At 41.5% G+C, this 22,477-nt stretch overlaps 1 protein-coding gene across 2 annotated transcripts; it reads right to left on the reverse strand.

Moving 5' to 3' along the window:
* Window positions 1-9,202: 9,202 nt before the first annotated feature.
* On the reverse strand, window positions 9,203-21,187 carry ZNF599 (zinc finger protein 599). Of its 2 annotated transcripts, none has more exons than XM_087422115.1 (4): window positions 20,790-21,187; window positions 18,538-18,664; window positions 16,400-16,495; window positions 9,203-11,676 (listed from the first exon to the last, which is right to left on the reverse strand). In XM_087422115.1, exons 1-4 carry the CDS (start codon window positions 20,805-20,807, stop codon window positions 10,151-10,153), a joined length of 1,767 nt encoding a protein of 588 aa, XP_087278241.1. In that variant the 5' UTR covers window positions 20,808-21,187; the 3' UTR covers window positions 9,203-10,150. The 2 variants fall into 2 exon arrangements, with proteins under 2 accessions (XP_087278241.1, XP_014650261.2); XM_014794775.2 differs by lacking the exon at window positions 20,790-21,187 and adding an exon at window positions 20,282-20,771.
* Between the last annotated feature and the right edge of the window lie 1,290 nt (window positions 21,188-22,477).

A 22,477-nucleotide genomic window follows, 5' to 3' on the forward strand; every position in this document is an offset into this window, starting at 1 on the left:
AGAGAGCCTGACAGTGCTGGCACCCTGATCTTAGACTCCCAGCCTCAAGAACTGTGAAAAATAAAATTATGTTGTTTATAAGCTACTTAATCTCTGGTATTTTGTGATATCAGCCTGAATAGACTAAGAAAACAACCAATGAGTCAAAGAAGAAATCACAAGTTAAGTCAGAAAATATTTAAAGACTACTGAAAATGAAAACACAACATACCAAAATTTATAGTATATAGCAAAAGCAGTACTAGGAGGGAAATTTATAGCAGTAATTGCCTACATAAAAAAAGATCTGAAATCAATAACCTACTTCACACCTTTAGAAACTACAAAGAGGACAAACTAAACCAACAGAAGGAAGGAAATAATAAAAAATAGAGTGGAAATAAACCAAATAGAAAATAGGAAAACAACAGAGAAAATAAATGAAATCAAAAGTTGGCATTTTGAAAAGATCAACAAAATTGACAAAGCTTTACCTAACCTGACAAAGAGAAAAAGAGAAGACACAAATAATTAAAATCAGAAATGAAAACGGAGATATTACTACTGACCTTACAGAGATAAAAAGAATTATGACAATATTATGAACAACTGTATGCCACAAATTAGATAACCAAGGAGAAATTGACAAATTCCTTGAAACACAGGAATCATCTAAACTGACTCAAGAAGAAACAGAATATTTCAACAGACCTATAAAAAGTAAAGAGATTGAATTAGTAATCAAAAACATCCCAACAAAGAAAAGTCCTGGGCCAGATGGCTGCACAGTGAAATCTACCAAACATGTAACGAATTAACACTTTCTCAAACTTCAAAAAAGTTGAAGAGGAGGAAACACTCCCTAACTTATTCTATGAAGCCAGCATTGTGTGATACCAAAACCAGGTAAGGCCTCGCAGGAAAAGAAAATTACAGACCAATATCCATTATAAATATAGAAGCAAAAATCCTCAACAAAATATTAGCAAATTGAGGGGATGGCCCCGTGACCTATTGGTTAAGTTCAGCATGCTCTGCTTCGGTGGCCTGGGTTTGGCTCCTGGGCGTGGACCTACACCTCTCATCAGTGGCCATGCTGTGGCAGTGACCCACACACAAAATAGAGGAAGACTGGCAACTGATGTTAGCTCAGGTCAAATCTTCTTCTTCTTCAAAAAAAATAGAAGACATTAAAACAGAAAAATGTATTCCATATGTCCAAGAAAATAGAAGGAAAACTGTGCTTGTTAAGTAGAAACCCGAAAGACATAAGACCCTAATCTAACCATAAGAGAGAAAAACTATAAATTATGATATGAAATACACCAGGCGAGACTAAAAGCGGAGTGGACATTGCAGAAGAAAAGATTAGGAAACTGGAAGATGTAGCAGTAGAAACTATTCAAAATGAAACGGAGAGAAAAAACTAAAAAAGAAAATAATAAAACATCAGTGAGCTGTGAGACAACCTCAAAGGGACCACTGCACATATAATCGAAGGTCCTGAAAGAGAGGTAGAGGAACAGAAAACCATTAGAATAAATAATGCCTGAAATATTTCCAAATTGTTGGATACTATAAACCTATACAACGAAGAAGTTTAATGAACGCCAAGCACAAGAAAATTTCACCAAGGAACATCGTAATCAGATTGCTTAATATCCAGTGATAAATAGAAAATCTTAAATGCAACTGGGGAGGGAGGTGAGATATTTTATGTAAGTGGGAAACAAGATAATGATCACAGGAGATTTCTTGTTGGCAAAAACACAAGCCAGAAAATAGTACGACATCTTTATTATAAGAAATAAACTGGAAAATATATTTCAAAAACAAAGGTGAAATGAAGACAATTTCAGATATACAAAGACAAAAAAATTCAGTGCCAGCAGACTTTTACTACAGAAAAGATGATTTTCGGGCCGGCCTGGTGGCATAGCGGTTAAGTGCGTGCCTTCCACTACGGTGGCCTGGGGTTTGGATCCCAGGTGCGCACCGATGCACTGCTTGTCAAGCCATGCTGTGGCGGCATCCCATATAAAGTAGAGGAAGATTGGCATGAATGTTAGGGCCAATCTTCCTCAGCAAAAAAGGAGGACTGGTGACAGATGTTAGCTTAGTGCTGATCTTCCTCACAAAAAAAAAGAAAGAAAATATGATTTTCCTTCCAGAAAAATACTTGAAATGCCAAAGGAAAACCAAAAGAATGAGCACCAAACACAGTGACTATGTGGGTAAAAATATTTTGTTTCTAGTAATTAACTCTCTTTAAAAGATAATCAGTGGGCCGGCCCTGTGGCTTAGCGGTTGGGTGCATGCGCTCCACTGCTGGTGGCCCAGGTTCGGATCCCGGGCACACACCAATGCACCGCTTCTCCGGCCATGCTGAGGCCGCGTCCCGCATGCAGCAGCTAGAGGGATGTGCAGCTATGGCATACAACTATCTACTGGGGCTTTGGGGGGAAAAATAAATAAATAAAAAAAATAAAAAAACAAAAAGATAATCAGCTGTTTAAAGATAATAACCATTTGCTGTTGGGTGTGTGACAGAGAGAAGTAAAATGTTCAACAATAATGGCACAGAGAATGGGTGGCAATAAACAGAAAGTTTGTGAAGTTCTTATGCTCTATGTGACATAGTTTAATATCACTGAGAGTAGACTGTAGTAAGTTAAAGATATTTATCAGGGGTCAGCAAACTATAGCTCCGGTGCCAAACCTTGTCCACCATCTGATTTTATATGGCGCATGAGCTTAGAATGGTTTTTACTTTTTTTTTTTTTGTGAGGAAGATCAGCCCTGAGATAACATCCATGCTAATCCTCCTCTTTTTGCTGAGGAAGACCGGCTCTGAGCTAACATCTATTGCCAATCCTCCTTTTTTTTCCCCAAAGCCCCAGTAGATAGTTGTATGTCATAGTTGCACATCCTTCTAGTTGCTGTATATGGGATGCGGCCTCAGCATGGCCGGAGCAGCAGTGTGTTGGTGCGCGCCCGGGATCTGAACCCGGGCCGCCAGTGGCGGAGTGCGCATGCGTAAGTGCTAAGCCACGGGGCTGGCCCAGTTTTTACATTTTAAATGCTTAGAAAAAATAAAGAGAAATAACATTTCATGATGCATGAAACTTATTTGAAATTCAAATTTGTTTCCATAAAAAATGTCTTAGTAGAATATAGTCACACTCTCATTTATATATTGTCTCTGGCTACTCAGGTACTGCAGTCACAGAGCTGAGTAGTTATGAAACAGACGATGTGGTACTCTCGTTGTGTCACAATGCTGCATGGGCACAACTGCAGTGATGCAGTTATAAGTTAAAAATGTGTTGAGTGACATGCATATCTCCATACCTTGGCATTTTAATTTTTGTTACTAGTGTACATCCATCATGTCAAAATAAGAAGAGAAAAGTGGACTTCAAATATGACTGTTTTAAGGCTCAGCAGAATGTGTGTTATTTTGTTATTGAATGAGATGAGTTATTGTGCTCAGTGTGCAAGGACACTATAGCTGTGATAAAAAGAATAAATCAGTATCACCAGATTAAGAACTCCTCAATATTCACAAAATCAGCGGTCAGAAAAATTTGAAAATTTACAATGGATTATCTTCTCACGGCAGGTACTTTGTGGAGAATATTTGAATCTATGATGTCAATGGTCTATTCATTCATATAGACTTAACTATTATCAGTTCCATGAATTTTAGCAGAAATAGGAACTGAATATCTTGAGTTGCTCCCTCATGCAGCAGTTCATTTGCTTAGTAGCTTAGTAGTGGCAGTTTATTATGATTTTTTAAAACTTAGTGGCAAGAACAAAATTTTTCTGAACGAGAAAAAGTACTTTCAACCACTATTATTGAACACTGAGTACATTTGGAAATTAGCTTTTGCTTCAGACTTGATGTTTCCTAATGAATTCAAACTAAAATTACAAGGCAAATCAGCACTTATATGCAAAAGTTAAACTGCAGTAAAGTCTTTTCATCAAAAATTAACCTTTTTTCAATCACAATAACATCAAGCAGCTTTCGTTAACAAGTGAGAGCTTCATTGATCACACATTTGCATTTGATACATTTCCCAAGCTCAAACTACAATCAGACCTTGATGCAAGTGTAAAGGAAATTTCCTTATTAAAAAACCCATTTATGGGGCTGGCCCAGTGGTGCAAGTGGTTAAGTGTGTGCGCTCTGCTGCGGTGGCCCAGGGTTCACCGGTTCGGATCCCGGGCATGCACTGACGCACTGCTTGGCAAGCCATGCTGTGGCGGTGTCCCATATAAAGTGGAGGAAGATGGGCATGGATGTTAGCCCAGGGCCAGTCTTCCTCAGCAAAAAAAGAGGAGGATTGGCAGATGTTAGCACAGGGCTGATCTTCCTCACAAAAAAAAATTAAAAAAAAAAAAACCCATTTAATTGTGCCACTGAGGCATTTCCACTGTTAGGAAATCACCTTAATTGGAAGTGATTAATCTGCATGTGATTACATGCAAAAAGACAAATATCAAAAGAAGAATCTAATGGAATGCTATAAATGCCAGCCAAGTGATAAATATGCTCTATTTAAATCAAATGCTCATGGATTGTGCCAGTATTGGATAGTATACCAACCTGTGCCAAGAAAGTTTAAAAGATGAAATAGCATATTGCATTTCATTAAAATTCATTGTAATTTAAAAAAAAAAAGTGAAATAGGTAAAATCTCATCACAGATGAGCATTAATAGATGAACATTAGTAATCTAGTTTGATAAGAAACACTAAGTTTCACCTCTAGTTAAGTGAAATCTTAGCTCCCCCCAGAATAATTCTATTCATTGCATTGGTATACCTATATTGCAAAAAATATATACTCAATAATGATTTTATTTTGAATTTTAAGAATTAAAAATGCGTGGAAATTTGTTTGCTCAATTGTTATATATGTACTGACTTAATATCCTTGATTTTGCCTCTTGGCCTAAAATTATTTATTTATTTAGTTAGTTAGTGAGGAAGATCAGCCCTGAGCTAACATCCATGCCAATCCTCCTCTTTTTGCTGAGGAAGACCTGCTCTGAGCTAACATCTATTGCTAATCCTCCTCCTTTTTTTCCCCAAAGCCCCAGCAGATAGTTGTATGTCATAGCTGCACATCCTTCTAGTTGCTATATGTGGGACACGGCCTCAGCATGGCTGGAGAAGTGGTGCGTTGGTGCATGCCTGGGATACGAACTCAGGCCACCAGTAGTGGAGCACGTGCACTTAACTGCTAAGCCACAGGGCTGGCCCCCTAAAATATTTATTATTTGGCCCATTAGAGAAAAAGTTTGCTAGCTTCTGATGTATATTATAAACTCCAAATCAATCACTAATCAAAAAAGCTAGTAAATCAATTAAAGGAGATTAAATGGAATCATAAAAAGTAACCCAAAGGCAGAAAAGGAGGGAAAAGAAAATAAAGAACAGATAGAATAAAGAGAAAACCAATTGCAAGATGGTTAATTGAAACCCAACAGTATGGATAATCAAATTAACTGTGAATGGTTTAAATGTTCTAATTAAAAGGCAGAGATTTTCAGAGTAGATAAAAAAGTAAGACCCAATAATATGCTGCCTATAAGAAAACCACTTCAAATATAAAGGCACAAATAGTTTACAAGTCAAAGGACAAATAGCAATAAACCATTGTAACAATAAGCAAAAAAGCACTAGAGGTTCTGTATTAACATCACAGTTGACTACAGGCAAAGACATTTATGTACCTAATGAAAGCGTTTTAAAAATGCATGAAAAAATGATATACAAGAAGAAACAAATGTACCTTTATAGTAGGAGTTTTTAAAGCCATTACATAATTAATAGAACAGGTAGAAAATCAGAACATAGAAGTCATGAACAACACTCTGGACAACTTGACCAACTTCACATTTATAAAACACTCAACAAGAGCAGAATACACATTATTTTCAGGTAAATGGAACATTTACCAAGATAGACCACATTCTAGGTCATAAAATAAATCTCAATAAACAAACAAGGATTTTTTGTCATATAAAGTATGTACTCAAACCACAATCAAATTAAGTTAAATTTTATAGACCAAAGAAGAAATCAAAGGGGAAATTCAAAATTATTAGAAATGATTGAAAATTAAAACATAATGTCAAAATTTATGGAATGCTACCCAACCAGTATTTTGGGTGAAATGTAATAGAACTAAAAGCCTTTATCAGCAAAGAAAAAAGATCTCAAATTAATGATCTCAGCTTTAGAAGGCTGAGAAATTCTAACCAAAATGTAACACACTCAACTATAAAATTTTTAAAAAATAGAAGAAAATCTTTTGTGTGTCTGCTGAAATCATCCTATGGTTTCACAGAACAATTAGAATTAAATACAAATTTTTATGGTGCCTTATCTGTGCATCTGGCCCTGCTACCTGACTCCATCCAGTTGTCAATTGCTATTCTCCCTGTCAAGCCACACTAGCCTTGACCTGGTTCCTCCAACAGACTAAGCCCTTGCCAGCCTCAGGGTCTTGGATATGCAGTTCTCTTTTTCTGGACTTCCATTCCCCACCTTTGAACCTAGCTAGGGATCCTGCATGTTTCCTAGGTCTGAATATCACCTGGCTTACTGCTGGTTCACATTCCTGTGTTTTCAATTTTAATGGGCACCTTCCAATTACAAATAAGAACACTGAGGCCCAGGGAAAAGTGACATGGCCAGGTCACCCTTGTGTTTATTGTTACATGGTTATGTAAACATTGGATGTCTGAAGTCCCAACCCATCACCAGAATCTAGGCTCTTAGCCACCAGGTTCAGCTACAGGTACTGCCACAGCTACAGCACAGATGGCCATCCTGAGGGAAGACAGGGTCTTCAAGAGGCAACGCCTTACCACTGAGTACAAAACTATACTATACTACATACATACATATATACATACATATGTATACTATGTTATATACACTATATAGCTATATCTTTAATAAGCAATCCTCATTATTTGCAAATCCACCTATTCACTAAAATTTATTTGTAACCCCCAAATCAATACCTGCAGCATTTTCAGTCATTTGCAGACATGTGGAGTGTTAAAAAGTCTCCCAACATGCATGTTACAGCTGAGGTCAAAGTGTCACTCTGCCTTCCATTTTCAGTTCTCATACTAGTCAGTGTCCTTTTCATGATCTATTTAGTGCCACATTTTTTGCATTTTTATTAGGGGTGATTTTGCTGCTGAAAATGGCCCCCAAGCACAGTGCTGAAGTGCTGTCTGGTGTTCATAAGTGCAAGAAGGCTGTGATGTGCCTTAGAGAAAATATATGTGTTAGATAGGCTTCATTCAGTCATGCATTATACTGCTGTTGGCTGTGAGTTCAACATTAATAAATCAACAATATGGCAAATTCAAAAGTAGAAAGAGGAAATTCACTGGTCTGCATGAGGCCATTTCAGAAAGTGTTAATGCATCTATAGTGTGTGATGAAGCTATGAAAAAGATGGAAAAATGGCTAAAGTTGTGGACTCACGAGATGAAGACTGATTAAAAAAAGCACAAGAGACAGACACCATTGTTGTGAGGCTAAAAGCCAAAATTTACAGTCATGTTACCCAGGTCAGGAAAACGTTACACTTTGATCAGTTAGTGCTAGCTGGCTTGTACATTTCAAAAGGCAATAGAGCATGAAAAATGCTTGCCTTGTAGGCAAGGCAGGTTCTGCAGACTGGGGACTGTGGAATAATTTTAAAATACCTTCTGAGTGTTATACAGGAAAAGTGTCATGTGGAAGAGGAGGTCTCAATGCTGATGAGACTGGTAAGGCTGTTGGCAAATGAACTTTTATAATGCAAATGGTCTCCAAAGCCCCAGATTTAGATTTTTCAAATATCATGCTGCCTTGCTATTGTGTATCAATGCCCAGGACAACTTTAAATGCAAGTCCCTAGTGGTGTACAGAGCCCCAAATCCATAGGAACTTACAAGGAAAAACCTGAACCATATGTCAGTCCATAGTAGGTGGAATAAAAAAATTTGAGCGATGTCAGAAATATTCTGCTCATCCAAGAAGTTGAATGCTACTCCAGGGCAAAAACCCTGCCACCAAGGTCTTATTAATTTTGGATAACGTTCCAGTTTATTGCCATACAGAACTTGAAAATGCCCATCCCAACCTAGACTACATCTGTCATCCAGCATTTCAGTCAGGGCATAATAAAAGCTTTCACAGTGCACACCATGAAGGAGCTTTATAGCAAAGCTCTCAACACCAACAAGGAAACCACCAAGATGGACTACTGGAAGTCAGTCACTATACGCACTGTTATTGTGTTGTCACCGCCTGGCATAGTACCAGACTACTGTCAATAACTGTTGGAAAAATGTTTGGCCAGACTGCCTGAAACATTTCAAAAGCTTTGAAGGTGTTAGAAAATATAAAGGACAGTGTCAAACATCATGCATATCACAGGGTGAGTTAGTGGGAAAGGCTTCAACAACATGATAGAAGACATGGAAAAAATTTTGGCAGAGAAGGCAGTGGAATCCACCAACAAACATCTGGAAGAGATGGCAAAATAAGGCGTTGAGTCAGTGATGACGATGGTGCTGAAAATCAGTCTAAGACTCTAAGAATTGTCCCTCTCAGAGCAGCCAAAATATCAGAATGAAATTCTGTCTTGGAAAAATTTTCAATGACGTGAAAGAATGTGACCCTATGCTTGAATGCAGCCTCAAATTTAAGCAGCTAACCTCTACTTGTGTTCACTCCTTATGCTGAGACAATTAAAGATGTGAGGCGAAAAGCCAAGCAGACAAGGCTGATGCAATTTTTCAGGCCAGTTCAGGAGGGAAAAGTGCTGATGCCATCAACAAGTGGCAAGAGTCAAACTCCTGAGGTAGGACTGCCAGATGTTGACATGCCACCCTTCTCAACATCTTCCTCTTCTATAGAATAAGTTCCATCAACCTCTCCCTCAGTTTTCTTGGGGCAAGCCAATGTCAAGAGGTTTATCCACACAGCACACTGCCCCATCACACATCCTGCAGCTCTATCAAAATTGGAGTTTTAGTTAATTGATTTGAGTTAATCTTTAATGTTTTTCTAGGACTTTTACTGTACAGCATTTACTGTGTTTATTGTATGAGTACTGCATATATGTATCATTTGTATGTGTATACCACTGAGTGAAAGTTAAAGCAGTACAATAACAATAGAATACATAAAGATGATGTAATTGAAATATTTTTATTATAACGATACTGCATTAATTTATAAGGAACATATATTAAAGAAGGTGTCTTTAAACAGAAAAAAACATTCCATAAAAGGTTATGTATTGATTGGTTGATGAAAATATTGTGAAGAGGCTCAGAGGAACCCAAACCTGTATTTTCCCTAGGAGCAGGGGTTCAGTATTCACTAATTCAGTGTTTGTGGTGAATTTACAGACTATAACTACCATCAATAACAAGAATTAACTGCACATATATATGCATGTGTGTGTATTTGTAATAAGTATTTCATAACTCAGGCCTTTATATTTCTCACAAAGACTTATGCTTCTCAAGGGCAGACATGACAATGTTTTGGAATAAAGAATACTTTTAATAAATGTTGGAAGAGCTGCCTTCGATGGTCCAAGCCTCCTGGCTATGGATGTATAAAAAATACATAAAGGGGACGAGGCCTTTTTATCTCTCATAACCCCAACACCTCTCCCTGCAATGACAAACTGTCATAAGCTTGGCAGGGAAATTAAAAAGAAGCCATATATGCATTTCTTTTTCCTTTCTCTTATACATCTCCTCTACTTCTCCTTGTTCTTTTAAAATACCCTTGAGATGAATTTCTGGTATAAACATGGGAAGAATTGTTGTTGACATTTTTCCTAAATGCATGATAACCACTGGGTCTCTCTCCTGGATGATTCTCAGGTGTAATGTAAGGCTTTAGGCTGGGTCAATTTCTAATGACCCTTTAGATGACCTGCCACAAAAACCTTTCACAGGGATGACGATTATGATGTTTCTCTTCAGTATGAATTATCAGATACTGAGTAAGGTATTTCTCTAGCCAAAAGATTTTCTTGAATACTTATATTCAAAAGGAAAGGTATTTCACCAGTAAGAGTTCACTAAAACTGAAGTGGACACACTTGCAAAAGGCCTTCCTACATCTTTTAAACTCTGGTATGAATCTTTCGATGGTGAGTGAAGGATGAACTGTGGCTGAAGGCCTTTCCACATTCACCACATTCAAAGGGTTTCTCTCCAGTGTGAGTTCTCATGTGCTGAGTTAAGGCAAAGTTGTCACAAAAAGCCTTCTCACATTCTTTGCACTCATAGGGTTTTTCTCCCGTGTGGATCCTATTATGCCGAACAAAATTTGCAGGTTGGGTAAAGGCCTTTCCACATTCTCTGCATACATACGGCTTCTCTCCAGTGTGAATCCTCATGTGTCGAGTAAAGGAAGAGCTGTAGTAAAAGGCTTTTGCACATTCTTTACATTCCAAGGGTTTTTCTCCACTGTGGGTCCTGTTATGTCGGATAAAAACAGAGTGGTGTGTAAAGGCCTTTCCACATTTGCTGCACTCATAGGGCCTCTCGCCAGTGTGAATCCTCACGTGTTGAATTAAGGAAGAGCTGTCACAAAAGGCTTTCCCACATTCTTTGCACTCAAAGGGCTTCTCCCCAGTGTGGGTCCTCTTATGCCGGATAAAAGTGGAGCGGTGAGTAAAAGCCTTTCCACACTCACTGCACTCATAGGGTTTTTCTCCAGTGTGAATCCTCATGTGCTGAGTGAAGGACGAGTTGAGGCAAAAAGCTTTTCCACATTCTTTGCACAAAAATGGTTTTTCTCCTGTGTGGGTCATATTGTGCTGGATAAAAGTGGAGCGGTGAGTAAAGGCCTTTCCACATTCACTGCACTCGTAGAGTTTCTTTCCAGTGTGAATCCTCATGTGTTGAGCGAACGAAGAGCTGTAGTAAAAAGCTTTCCCACATTCTTTGCACAAAAAGGGCTTTTCTCTAGTGTGGGTCATATTATGCTGGATAAAAGAAGAGCGGTGGGTGAAAGCTTTACCACATTCTTTGCACTCATAGGGCTTATCTCCAGTGTGAACACGCTGGTGCTCTGTGAGGTGAGACCTGCGTTTGAAGGCCTTCCCACACTCGATACACTTGTATGGTTTTTCCCCAGTATGAAACCTCATATGTCGAATGAAGTCTGCCATATAACGACAGGCCTTCCCACATTCACTGCATTCATAGGGCTTCACTCCAGCATGAATCTGTTGATGCCGAACAAGGGCCCAATTCTTGCTAAACCCTTTTCCACATTCCTTGCATTTGTAGAGGTTATTTCTTGCATCAATCACAGGGTCTTTTCCTGGTCCTTGTGAATCATGTTCATGCAGAGCATCTTGTGTAGTGACTCGCTCTTGTAAAACCCTTAAACACAGACTATCATCTGTTTCCGAATCGTCAGGTTTATGGCTCAACTTCCTAGGGCATGTCTCCTTGTCAGGGTCTGTTCCTGGCCTCAAGTTCCCTTCCTGCATTTCTGATAGCTTTTCCTGATCTCTCGCTTGCCCCAACCTGGACTCTCTTGAGGCTGCCTGTGTCACGCGTTCCTCAAAAGGTGCTTCCTCAGTGAAGGCCTGCTGAGAAGCAGTTAGCTCTGTGGTCTTGGGTTTTGTTTTTTCACCTGAGGAAATCCAATACAGAAAGGGTGTCTATTAGTGATGTCAACGCAGAATAAACAAAATTACCACTTTAGTGGAAGAATGAAGATGAAAGTAACACCTCTAATGCCTATGGTATTTTTATATCTCTTAAAACCCAGGTTCACAACTCCTTTCTTTACTAATCCTTGGACTCTTGACATCTTTAAAAGGTAACCCAGGAGGAAAAGCTGGGGCAGGGGATAGAGAATCTGGAGTGGAGACTCCCCCTCACTCTCCAGAATGGGGGATGGTGGGCAGAGTAATGATTACACTGTGTGTAATGACTGTGCTCTAGCATCTCATGGTGCTGTGACAGCACAGGGAAGGTGCACCTAACTTGGCCCAGATAGGAGACAGAAAGAGGTCAGTGGAGACCACCTGAAGAGGCTATGTGAGCTTATTTCCAAAGGAGAGTAGGAATTCCTGACAGGAATTAGGAGAGAGATTGCAGCAGATGACAGAAAGTACAAAGGTTGAGAGTCTTGAGAGAAGGCAAAGTGAAAAGGATGAGAGGATGGTGGAGATGAGGAGGAAGAGTCAGGTAGGGACACAGGAAAAACAAAGTCTCAGGATTCTGAACTATGTGCAAGTGGGCGAAGGTGAGAAGCAACTGGGCGGACATATTGAGTCTACTATGTCTGAGTAAAGACTAGGTGAACAGACACAAAATATTAACATCTAGATGAAGAAATTATAAAACATCACATTAATGAAGATCTATATCAAAAGAGAGATTAATAATATAAGTTGTCAATTCTCTTCAAATTCATCTATAAATTCAATACAACTTCAGATAAAATCCTAATAGAGTTTTTTATGGATACTGACAAGCTGACTGTGGAATTTATAGAAAAGAACAAAGAGATCAGGATATCTCTGGAGAAGGATAAAGCAGAGGGACTTGCCTTTTGAGGAGTTAAGATTGTGATGAATTATATACATCAAGGCAGTGTCTTATAGGCACAGATATAAGATAAACTGTCAAAATGTAAAAGGAAAAAACAGAATTGAGAGCTCAGAAATGTATATATGAAACTTTAACATACGACAGAAGGAGCAGCGAGGCCAGTGGGAAAAGAAGGGACTATTCAATAAATGAGTCTAGTAAAATCATTTGCCATATGGGGGAAAATGAAATTCCATTCCTACCTCACACCATACAAAAAATTAACTCCAGATTGATTAAGACTTAACTGTCAGAAGCTAAACATTAAAAACTTTTAGTAAATAGTAAAAATGAATATCTTTGAGATCTTGGGAATGATAAAGATTTCATAAACAAGATATCAAAGCACTAATTATAAAAGACAAGACTAGTCAAATTTGACTAAACTACATATAATTTTTAAAAAGGCAAACAAAGGTGGCTATATTAATATCAGATAACATAGACTACACAGCAAAGAAAATGAGACAAAGAGGGATATTATATAATGATAAAAAGATCAACCCATCAGGAAGACATAACAATCCTAAATCTGTATGCACCAAATATCAGAGCCTCAAAATATACAAACCAAAAACTGAGTTGAAAGGAAAAATAGACATAACCACAATTACAGCTGGGAATTTCAACACTACACACCCAAAATAAAAACTGAGCATGTTATTATGAAGTGACATTACTCAGAAAATATATGTTAGCCCATCAACATATGAAGAAGTGCTCAACTTTCTTGGATATGAGGAAAGGGTAAATTAAGACCACAATGAGATTCCTCTCTATACTCACCTGATTGAACAAACTTAAGAACCTGACAATATCAAGTGTTGGAGAGGATGTGGATCCATGGAATCGTTCATACAATGCAGGGGAAGTGTAAATGAGCATAAATAACCATTTTAGAAAACAAGAGCATCACCTAGTGAAGTTCTCCTTTTGCGTACCTTATAATTCAAAAATTCCAATCCTAGGAACAGAACTAAGAGAAATTCCTACACGTGTGCATGAGGACACAATGTATGTGAATTTTCATGGCAGCGCTCTTTGTGGGCACAAAAAACTGGAAACAAGAAATGCCCACGAAAATGGATAAATACAATGTGTTATATTCATGCAAATGACTACAGAGGAAAACAATGAGTGAACTATAGCTAGAGGCATCATGAGTCTTGGTGATATACTGTTGAATAAAAAGTACAAATCCCATAAGACAATATAAACTATGATATACTTTTTATAATGTTCAAATAAAAAGGCAAAATATACTCAAACATTAGTACAATGAAACAATTTAAAAAATTTTTCGAGAATGTCAGTTTTTAATGGCAAAAATGATATGTACATATGTTAAATTTATTTTTAGCATTTTTTTATTGTGGTAAAATATACCATTTATATTTATATAAATATATATAATATATAATAATATAAAATTTACCACTTTAAGATGAAACAATCTTTTTTTTTTAAGATGAAATAATCTTTAAAAGTAATGGATAGAATAATTAGATGAAATGGACAAATTCCTCAAAAGACTCAAATTAGCAAAACTGACACAAGAAAAAACAGAATATCTGAATAGCCCTATATTTATCCAAAAAACAAATTTTGTTATGAACTGAATGTTTGTGTTCCCCCAAAATTCATGTGTTGAAGCCCTAACCTCCAATGTGTATTTGGAGACAGGGCCTTCACAGAAGTAATTAAGGTTAAATGAAGTCATAAGGGTAGAGCCCTGATCTGATAGGATTAGTGTCCTCATAAGAAGAGACACCAGAGAGCTCTCCATCTCCTCTCCACTACCCCCAGCACCACACACACCTAGGAAAGGCCTTGGTCTCTCTTTGTCTTATAAGGAAACTAATTGCATCATGGGGGCTCTACCTTCATGACCTCATCTAAACCCAGTCATCTCCCAAAGGCCCCATCTCCTAATATTATCACGCTGGGAGTTAGCGCTTCAACATTTGAATTCTGGGAGGACACACTCAGTCCATAACCATGTTATACAAGAAAAAGCATGTAAATCAATCAGCACGGTGCATGGCAAACCTTCAGTAAATTGTAGACCACTATCTATTATCATTATAACTGCATTTGCCAATTAGAGCATCAACAGTAACCTGAGTAAGAATATTTTCAGTACTGTGGTGCTGAGAAATACCACTATTGGGCCTCAAGAGTAAAGGGGAAGATACCACGTGCTCACTACTATATGGAGCAATGAGGACTCTTACACATGGCTGGTGGGAATCTGAAATGGTGCAGTCACTTTGAAACTGGCTATTTCTATTAAAGCTAATCATATACCTATACCATGATCCAGCCAATCCCCTCATTTGTATATTCCCAACAGAAATGTGTGCTTATATCCAACAAAAAATATAACCAAGAACATTCATAGCAGCATTCTTTGTAATATTCAGAAAATGGAGACCAAGCCAAATGTCCATCAACAGGAAAGTGGGTATGTGTCATCTATACATTCATTGAGATATTACTGCACAGTAAGAAATTAATTCCAAATATATGCAACCACATGAACAAATCTCAGAGGCATAACAATTATCAAAAGAAGACAGACAAGACAGTATTATGCATTGTGGAGTGTCATTTATAGGCCTCCAAAACTCATCTATGGTGATAGTCCTTTTGTAGAAGGGGATATTAACAAGGAGGGAGCACAAGAAGCCTGTGAGGTGCTGGAAATACTGTATTTCTTAACCTGTGTGGTGGAAACTCTGGTGTATATATATATGTAAAATTTCATAAAGATGAACCTTTAAGATCTGCACATTCACCATGTATAAATTACACCTCAGGACAAAAATTAAAGAAAACAGTAAGAAGTAGTAAAGGGGAGTCCTGTGTAGATGTCTCTTCTAAGAATGAGAAAACTCTCCCAGAAGCTTGGTTGTTCAAGTGAAATGGAGTCAACAACATTTAGATACTATTGGAGAGCCAAGGGCTTTTTTTGTTTTGTTTGCCCCCAGTGTCAGAAACTTCACATGTTTTTATGTTGAGTAGAGAGAAGATGAAGATATAGAAGAGGTAGGAAATAAGTAAAGAAGCATGTCCCCTGATGCAGTAAACAGACTTACGTATGGATTCCCATAATCCCTGCCTCATGGGCTTCACACCCTTTTATGATCCCCTCTGCCTGAATGCTGTCAGGACCTCAATTTGCTTCTAAAGAATAGAATATGGCAAAGGTGATGAAATGTAAGAGATAAAGTATACGTGTAGAGCATCCCTTTTGATGGAGGGACTTCTTCAGAAGTAAGCTGACATGTTGTGAGCTGCCTATGATTGTGGCTTTGCAGATGACCCAGCTAAGCTGTGCCTGGACTTGGGATCCACAGATGAGAGACAGTAAATGAGTGATATTTTAAGCTGCTATGTTTGTGGTAACATTGCCACACAGCGATAGATAACTAATACACCTGAGCAGGCAGGTGAAGGTGTGATCTGGACTCTGCTGGGGGAATCAGCCATGGCTGGAGATGAGAACTCTTCTGCAGAGGTGAGAAGGCAGCTTCAGGGATAAGTCAGTAAGGGTGAAGCGTAAGGGAAACAAGGGTATAGGCTTCATTTCCAACATGGAGTAGGTCATATGCTGAGATATCAGTGGCAGGGAGATGGTGATATCTGGAACCCAGGAAGGCCACAAAAAGAAGCTGCCTGTGGAACTGCAGACACAGTGATCCCCTGGTAGTCTGCCAGCGGCCATGATGCCACCTGCCAGACTCTCAGCCACCTACCTGGATAGGTGCTTTCAGAGAGGACTTTCTTCACTGGCCATAGTTCTTGCCCCTGTTCCAGCAGGTAGATCAGCTCTGGTTTGGGAACAGGATGCCCTGTGCATGGAGAAATAAATGAGGCTGGGTGTACAGGTGGGGCTAAAAGAGAAGTCCCAAATATACAGGAGTATACACTTTTAACAAACCACCGGGAAACCCCAAAAAGGGGGGCTTCTCCTGCCAGGTGTTCCCTAATTAATCTAGGTCAGTAGGATTCAACCTCCCTGTGCCTCAGAACTACCTAGAGATGTCTGGTTCCAAACACAGAACAAATGAAACGGAATCTCTGGGCATACGGACTGAGCAGTGGTAGTTTTTAAAGCTCCCCAGGTGATTCTGGTGCCCAAAGATGGCTGAAAGCACTGGACTAAATGAACTGGTGAACGGCATCTACTGACAGCTATCTGAGATAGGCCACGACCAAAACCTGCTACCCATTCTGAAGAGAAAGCCTAATCCAGGCTGAGAAGACAGGGCTGAGTGTGGGCACCTGCTGCCCTCCTTGCTGCTGCATCATCCTGTGGCCCCCTTCAAGGATGCTGCTGATGCCCTGGACCAAGGAGAGAAAGCACACAAACGGGGAGAACTGGGTTGGTACCTCCTACCCTGGAGCCAGCACCACCTCACGGCTTCTCACTAGGTGAAGTAATACATTTTTTTTAGGGAGAAACCAGTATGAGGTGATTTTCTGGTATATGCAGCCAAATGTATTTTGTCCAAATGTGAAGGCTTAAAGACAGGAAAACTCTGGAAACAAGTCAATGATTGAGGCACCAGGACCCACAGAAACTTCAACCAGAAAGCATCCAGTTGTCTCTTAGCAAATGTTCCCTGATGACTGCTATAGACCTGGCACTGGCTTGGTGATGGGACAGTGGGAAGGTGAATCAGACCTTCCTTTGTCTCTGTTAAGGAACTGAGCTCCCCGCCCCCTCAGGGACTTGGCTCCTGTTGGTCCCTCCACCTGGAATACTGTTCCCCATAAGTCTCTTTTCAACAACTAATCACAACTGTCATAAAATACATTATATTTACTCTGCTGATGACTGACCTCCTGGGACAGACTATATGGAGGCAAGGCCGGGAGAGCCCTGTCAGAGGTAACCATCTGGACATCTGGGAAAGGGAGACTTTGGGCCTCCATTCAATTTGTGTTCAGACAAATTTCCAGGTAAACTGGCCACTGAAGGTCTAGGAAGGAAAACACTTGGGATTTATTACTTTATTATATATAACAAACACATGTGTGGCACTTGCTGTGTTCTCAGTTCTATTCTAAGTACTTTACAGATATTGGTTCACTTGGGTGAAATGAAAGGTTACTATAAAAATATGATAAAATCAAAATAATCATATCAAGTCCCAGCAAGCTCACGCTGCTTGCTCAAGGCTGTGAGTCCTTTCACTGTTCTTTCTGCTGGAGGGAAAGTTAGCCAACAGCCACGGGAGCATTAAGGACTCAGCACTAAGCCCAGACTCGCTCAATAGCAGTCAGGAGGCAGGAAAGAGAATGAAAAAAGAAACAGCTTTCTCAGATGCCATCAATGCCATCTGATGAGTGTCTTTGCACCCTCTAACATTACCTCCCATAGCAGCGGAGACACAAGGCACAGGCCTCAGGCAACAGCGACAACTGTGCAGGTACCAGGGGCCAAGGAAGCCTTCTAGCCAAGACTGTGTTGCTTAGAAAGATACCAGCAGCACCAAAATCAAGTATCTTCCTGTCTGTCTGATTCATCCCCTTCCTGGAAAACCTCCCACTACCCACAGGTCCTGCAACCAGGACTGTGAGGACATCTGACCCAACAAAGCTGAACCCATCACCTTCTTTCTTACGGGAATCTGGAATAAGGACATCGGACTGAGGCCAGCTTGTGCCGGAGACTTGGGCAGAAGTGTTGAGAACTATGTTTCTTATACAACAATCCCTGATGCAGATACAGGGAAACTAATCAAGAGGAGGTTAGATCAGAACATGCTGAGGCTGTGGGGAGAAGGGAAAGTGGGTTCCTGAGGCCTTCTCAACCAGCCATGCTTAGAGAGAGAGGGTGTACTGACAGAGCCTCTGGGTACCACATGGGAGAGAGACGAGGCCTTACCCAGGGAGACGAGGAGCCCACAAGTCTCCAGCATCACCTCCTGGTATAAAGTCCTCTGGGCCGGGTCCAGATGTCTCCATTCCTCCCCAGTGAAGGTCACGGCCACGTCTTCAAATGATACCAATGCCTGGAAAGTCAAACAGAGGTGGTGGGGTGGCTGTACAGCTATTAGATGAGATTAGAGCCTAGTGCTTGTTTACTGGCAAAAGTCCAGAATGACTTAAGGCTGGAATCACTGAGATCCAGAGAACCTAGCTCTGTGCTGAGCTCAGGAAGGAGGCAGTTGGTGCCTTTGACAGAATACCATGGTGTGGGAGAGAAAAGCCTCCTATATGGGAAGCCATTGGAGAGTGACACAGACAATGACAATCTTGTGCGGACTGTGAGGAGCAGACAGTAAGTGCTCTGGGACGTTAGAAAGCGGGGGCGGAGAATAATAATTCAAATAATGATAACAGCAGCAGCAGAGCCTCACTGGTCCACACTGCCTGCACCTGGGGGCTTTAGATACTGTGTTCAAGCAACCAGAAGTCTCTAGGTCTGGAGCTAGACTCCCAGGGTTTAAACCCAGCCTTTTGAACCAACTCATGCTAATTTCTTTGAGCCTCCATTTCCACATCAATACAATAACAGTTCCCACTTCACCAGGTTGTCGTGGGAATTAAAGAGAAAATGTTGATAAAGCAAACACTGATGTAATCTATGCAGAAATAGAAGTACAATGATGTACACCTGAAATTTTTACAATGTTATAAACCAATGTTACTGCAATAAACAAAAAATTAAAAAAAAAAAAAAAATAAAATAAAATATAGGCAATCAGAAAAAAAAAAAAAAAAAAAAAGCAAACACTGCAGTGCCCAGCACATGTCCGTGCTCAGTGTGTTTGTGAATTTCATTAACTGTCCCACAGCCCATGAGGTAAATGCCATCATCACCTCCATTTCACAATCAGCAAACTGAGGCTGAAAGTCAACCAGAGTTGTATGTCTAACGAGAAGGGGCAAGATTTGAACCCAGGGCCTTCTGGTCCAGCCAGGGTGGGGGCTTTACATTTAAATCTAAGTGTGATGGGAACCCCAGAGGGTAGACTTCTTCATTCATCAACCACTTACTGAGCACCTGGTACAGGCCCAGCGCTGTTCTAGGCCCGGGGATAGAGCAGAGCAAAGGAGCTCACACTCGCAGGTTGGGAAAAGATCCTCGACAAGAAACGGAATAAATGATCAAGGTGAGTCCTATGGCCCTAAGGGCTCTGAAAACAACAAAAGATGGTGAGATGACTACAGAAATTAGGGGAGACTTTAGATGAGGTAACTGGGAAAGACCTGAGGGGACACTGGAGTGAGGCTGGAATGAAGTTAGGCAGCAAGCCAGGAGAGGTAAAATGAATAAATAAGACAAGTCCTGAAGGTGATCAGAGCTGTGACGAGAGTAAACAGGATGACATGCTGGAGAGTAACTTAGGGCCTGTTGTGTGTCTACATCCCAAGAGACATAACATCCCTGTACATTGTCATCAACGAATACTGTAATGGATTCACTTTTCAAGTATAAGTAAATGTGTTAAACAGGAAAATGGATTCACCGCTGTAAGTGGCAAGCCAACTTCACTCGATAGCATCTGCACACAGATGGCATCTGCAAAGTTAAATCCAGTGACCATCTTGTGTTCCAGCCTTTCCAGGGACCTTCTACTCCTATTAGAGGAGCAGCAGTTCCCAAAACCGTGCTCGCACCTCACCTCTGCTCTGGAGGCTGGCATCCCCTCTCCCAGCTTTCCGCTGGTCGAGGCCTGAGGCAGGGAGGTCTGAGGGCCAGACTCCCCGTGGAGGGAGCCTAAGATAAGAGCAGCACCAGGGCAGTCCCTCTGCAGAACCGCATCCAGAGTGATGCTCTGGGTCGTGCTGAGCACTGAAGGTCACACGTCACACCGTCTCCAGTTCCCTCAACTGAGAGAGAAGAATTGTGAATCCTCCAGTTTTAGACCCGAGGGAATGGAGGCCAAGCGCAGCGAAGCACCAAGCTCAAGATCAGAGGCAGAAATGAGGGCCTCTTATCACCCCCGGCCTGGCTTCAGAACCCTGGGTCGGAAGTGATTAGATCTGCCGCTCCCCACCCCCTTCCTCCAGGACCTCAGACGCAAGAGCATTAGGAGAGAAAGCCTGAGTCCCGGGATCCCCACATCACAGCGGGCGGAAGCGTGCGGACTGCGACCCCAGCGCGCGCGGGCCTGCGGAACCCCCACTCACCGGCGCTCGCGCCGCCATGGGGCCGAGTGGGCGGAGCGGGAGCGCGACAGGCGGCGACAAAGCCCAGTCCAGCGGGCTCAGACGAACCCTCCCGCCAGCCCTGGGCCGGGTCACCGGGCCCTCAGTCTACGCCGCGTGAAACGCACACGAGACCAGAGCGCCGCCTCCAGGAGCCGCGGGGCCCGGGCTGGCGCCGAGGCTCAGCTCAGCGCTCGCGGACAACCCGGTTACACGCGGGGTCACGGCTCAGCTAGAAGCCTGGAAGTGGGGCCTATTCTCCTCACTGTCCTTTGCTCGGTCTCGAAGACCCTTCTAGACAAGAGCCCCTCCGCAGCGCTCCAGCCAGTGGGGCCGGTAAGACACCAGCCGCCACCAAACGACGTCCTAAGCTGCGACGCCAGCAGTCCCGCCCACGCTGCTGGAAACGCCCCTCTTTGCTTTCCGTCATTGGTCCAGCGCCCGCCGCCGGCGTTCCGGGCACTGCCTTCTGGGTAGTGTAGTTTCTGACTGCATCCTGGTGAACCCTGGAGCGCACTTCCTGTTCTCTGTGAAACAGTCCTGAAGTTCCAAGGAGGAGGCGTGGCTTCGCTTCCTCTTAAAGGAGACTCACACAGATTTCAGTGGCCCTTTAGGCAATGCCTGGCCGTCAAAGGCCTCTAACGTCTGACCTATGCCCTGACATTCCTGTGTACCCTTGTGTGAGCGCTTCACCTCTCCGATCCAGGATTTACAATGAAAAATGAAGATAATGCTTTAATATAGTGATTTTAAATGTTTCCCTAATCAGTGGTTTCCAACTTGCAGACCACATCAGCACTACTTGGGAATTTGTTACAAATACAGGTTCTCAGGCCCTACTTCAGACCTACTGAATCAGATACTCGGGGGTGGGGGTGGGGTGGGGGGGGTGGACACGACGCACCAACATTTGTGCTTAAACAAGCCCCCAGAAGATCTTAATGCTCCAACATATCTGAGAACACCCTCTTTCAATTCCAATGAATGAACAGGACAAAACGACCTACTTCGTGGGCGATAATTAAAAAGTACTTAACACTAGGCCTGGAATGTAAATGATAAGTACGTAACAGATATTGCTATCATTATTATTATTTTATGTTAGTATTACTGGCAATGTCATCACAAGGATCTGGGATACTCTACTGTGAGAGAGGAAGTCTGATATACTTCTTTGCAGAGTCATTGGTGATATTTGTCAAAACATGAAATACATTGACTCTCTGACCAACAGGGGATATGCCCAAGAAAACTAGAACTTCAGGGAAAGAAAAACCTGCTCTTAAAGGGCCCATGCACAGACTCACTTGACTCAGAAAGTAGCACAAAAACACCAGATAGAAAAGTGCATAGTCCGTTGGCAAAAGAGACTCACAAAGCTCAGAGTGCATCCTGGGAGAGGCAGGAGGTGGCTGGCCCCACCCCCAGGGATGAGACACTGGTAGCAGCCATTACTATGACCTTGCTGGGTCATGGCTGACACAGATGCTGGCAGGTGCCATTGGAATCCATCCTCTAGCCTGTTAGTGCAGGGGCCTGCCCCACCCTCTAGAGGACATGAGGCAATCAAGTGCAGCCAGGCAGTAGGCAGCCCACCCCAGGGACCAGCCCCACCCACTAGTGAGCCTGCAGCAGACTTGTTCCTTGCAAGCAGCCACACAGGGGATCCA

The sequence above is a fragment of the Ceratotherium simum genome, chromosome 33 (genome assembly GCF_057802395.1).
Source record: "Ceratotherium simum simum isolate JZ-2026a chromosome 33, ASM5780239v1, whole genome shotgun sequence".
In the NCBI taxonomy this organism is placed as follows: Eukaryota; Metazoa; Chordata; class Mammalia; order Perissodactyla; family Rhinocerotidae; genus Ceratotherium; species Ceratotherium simum.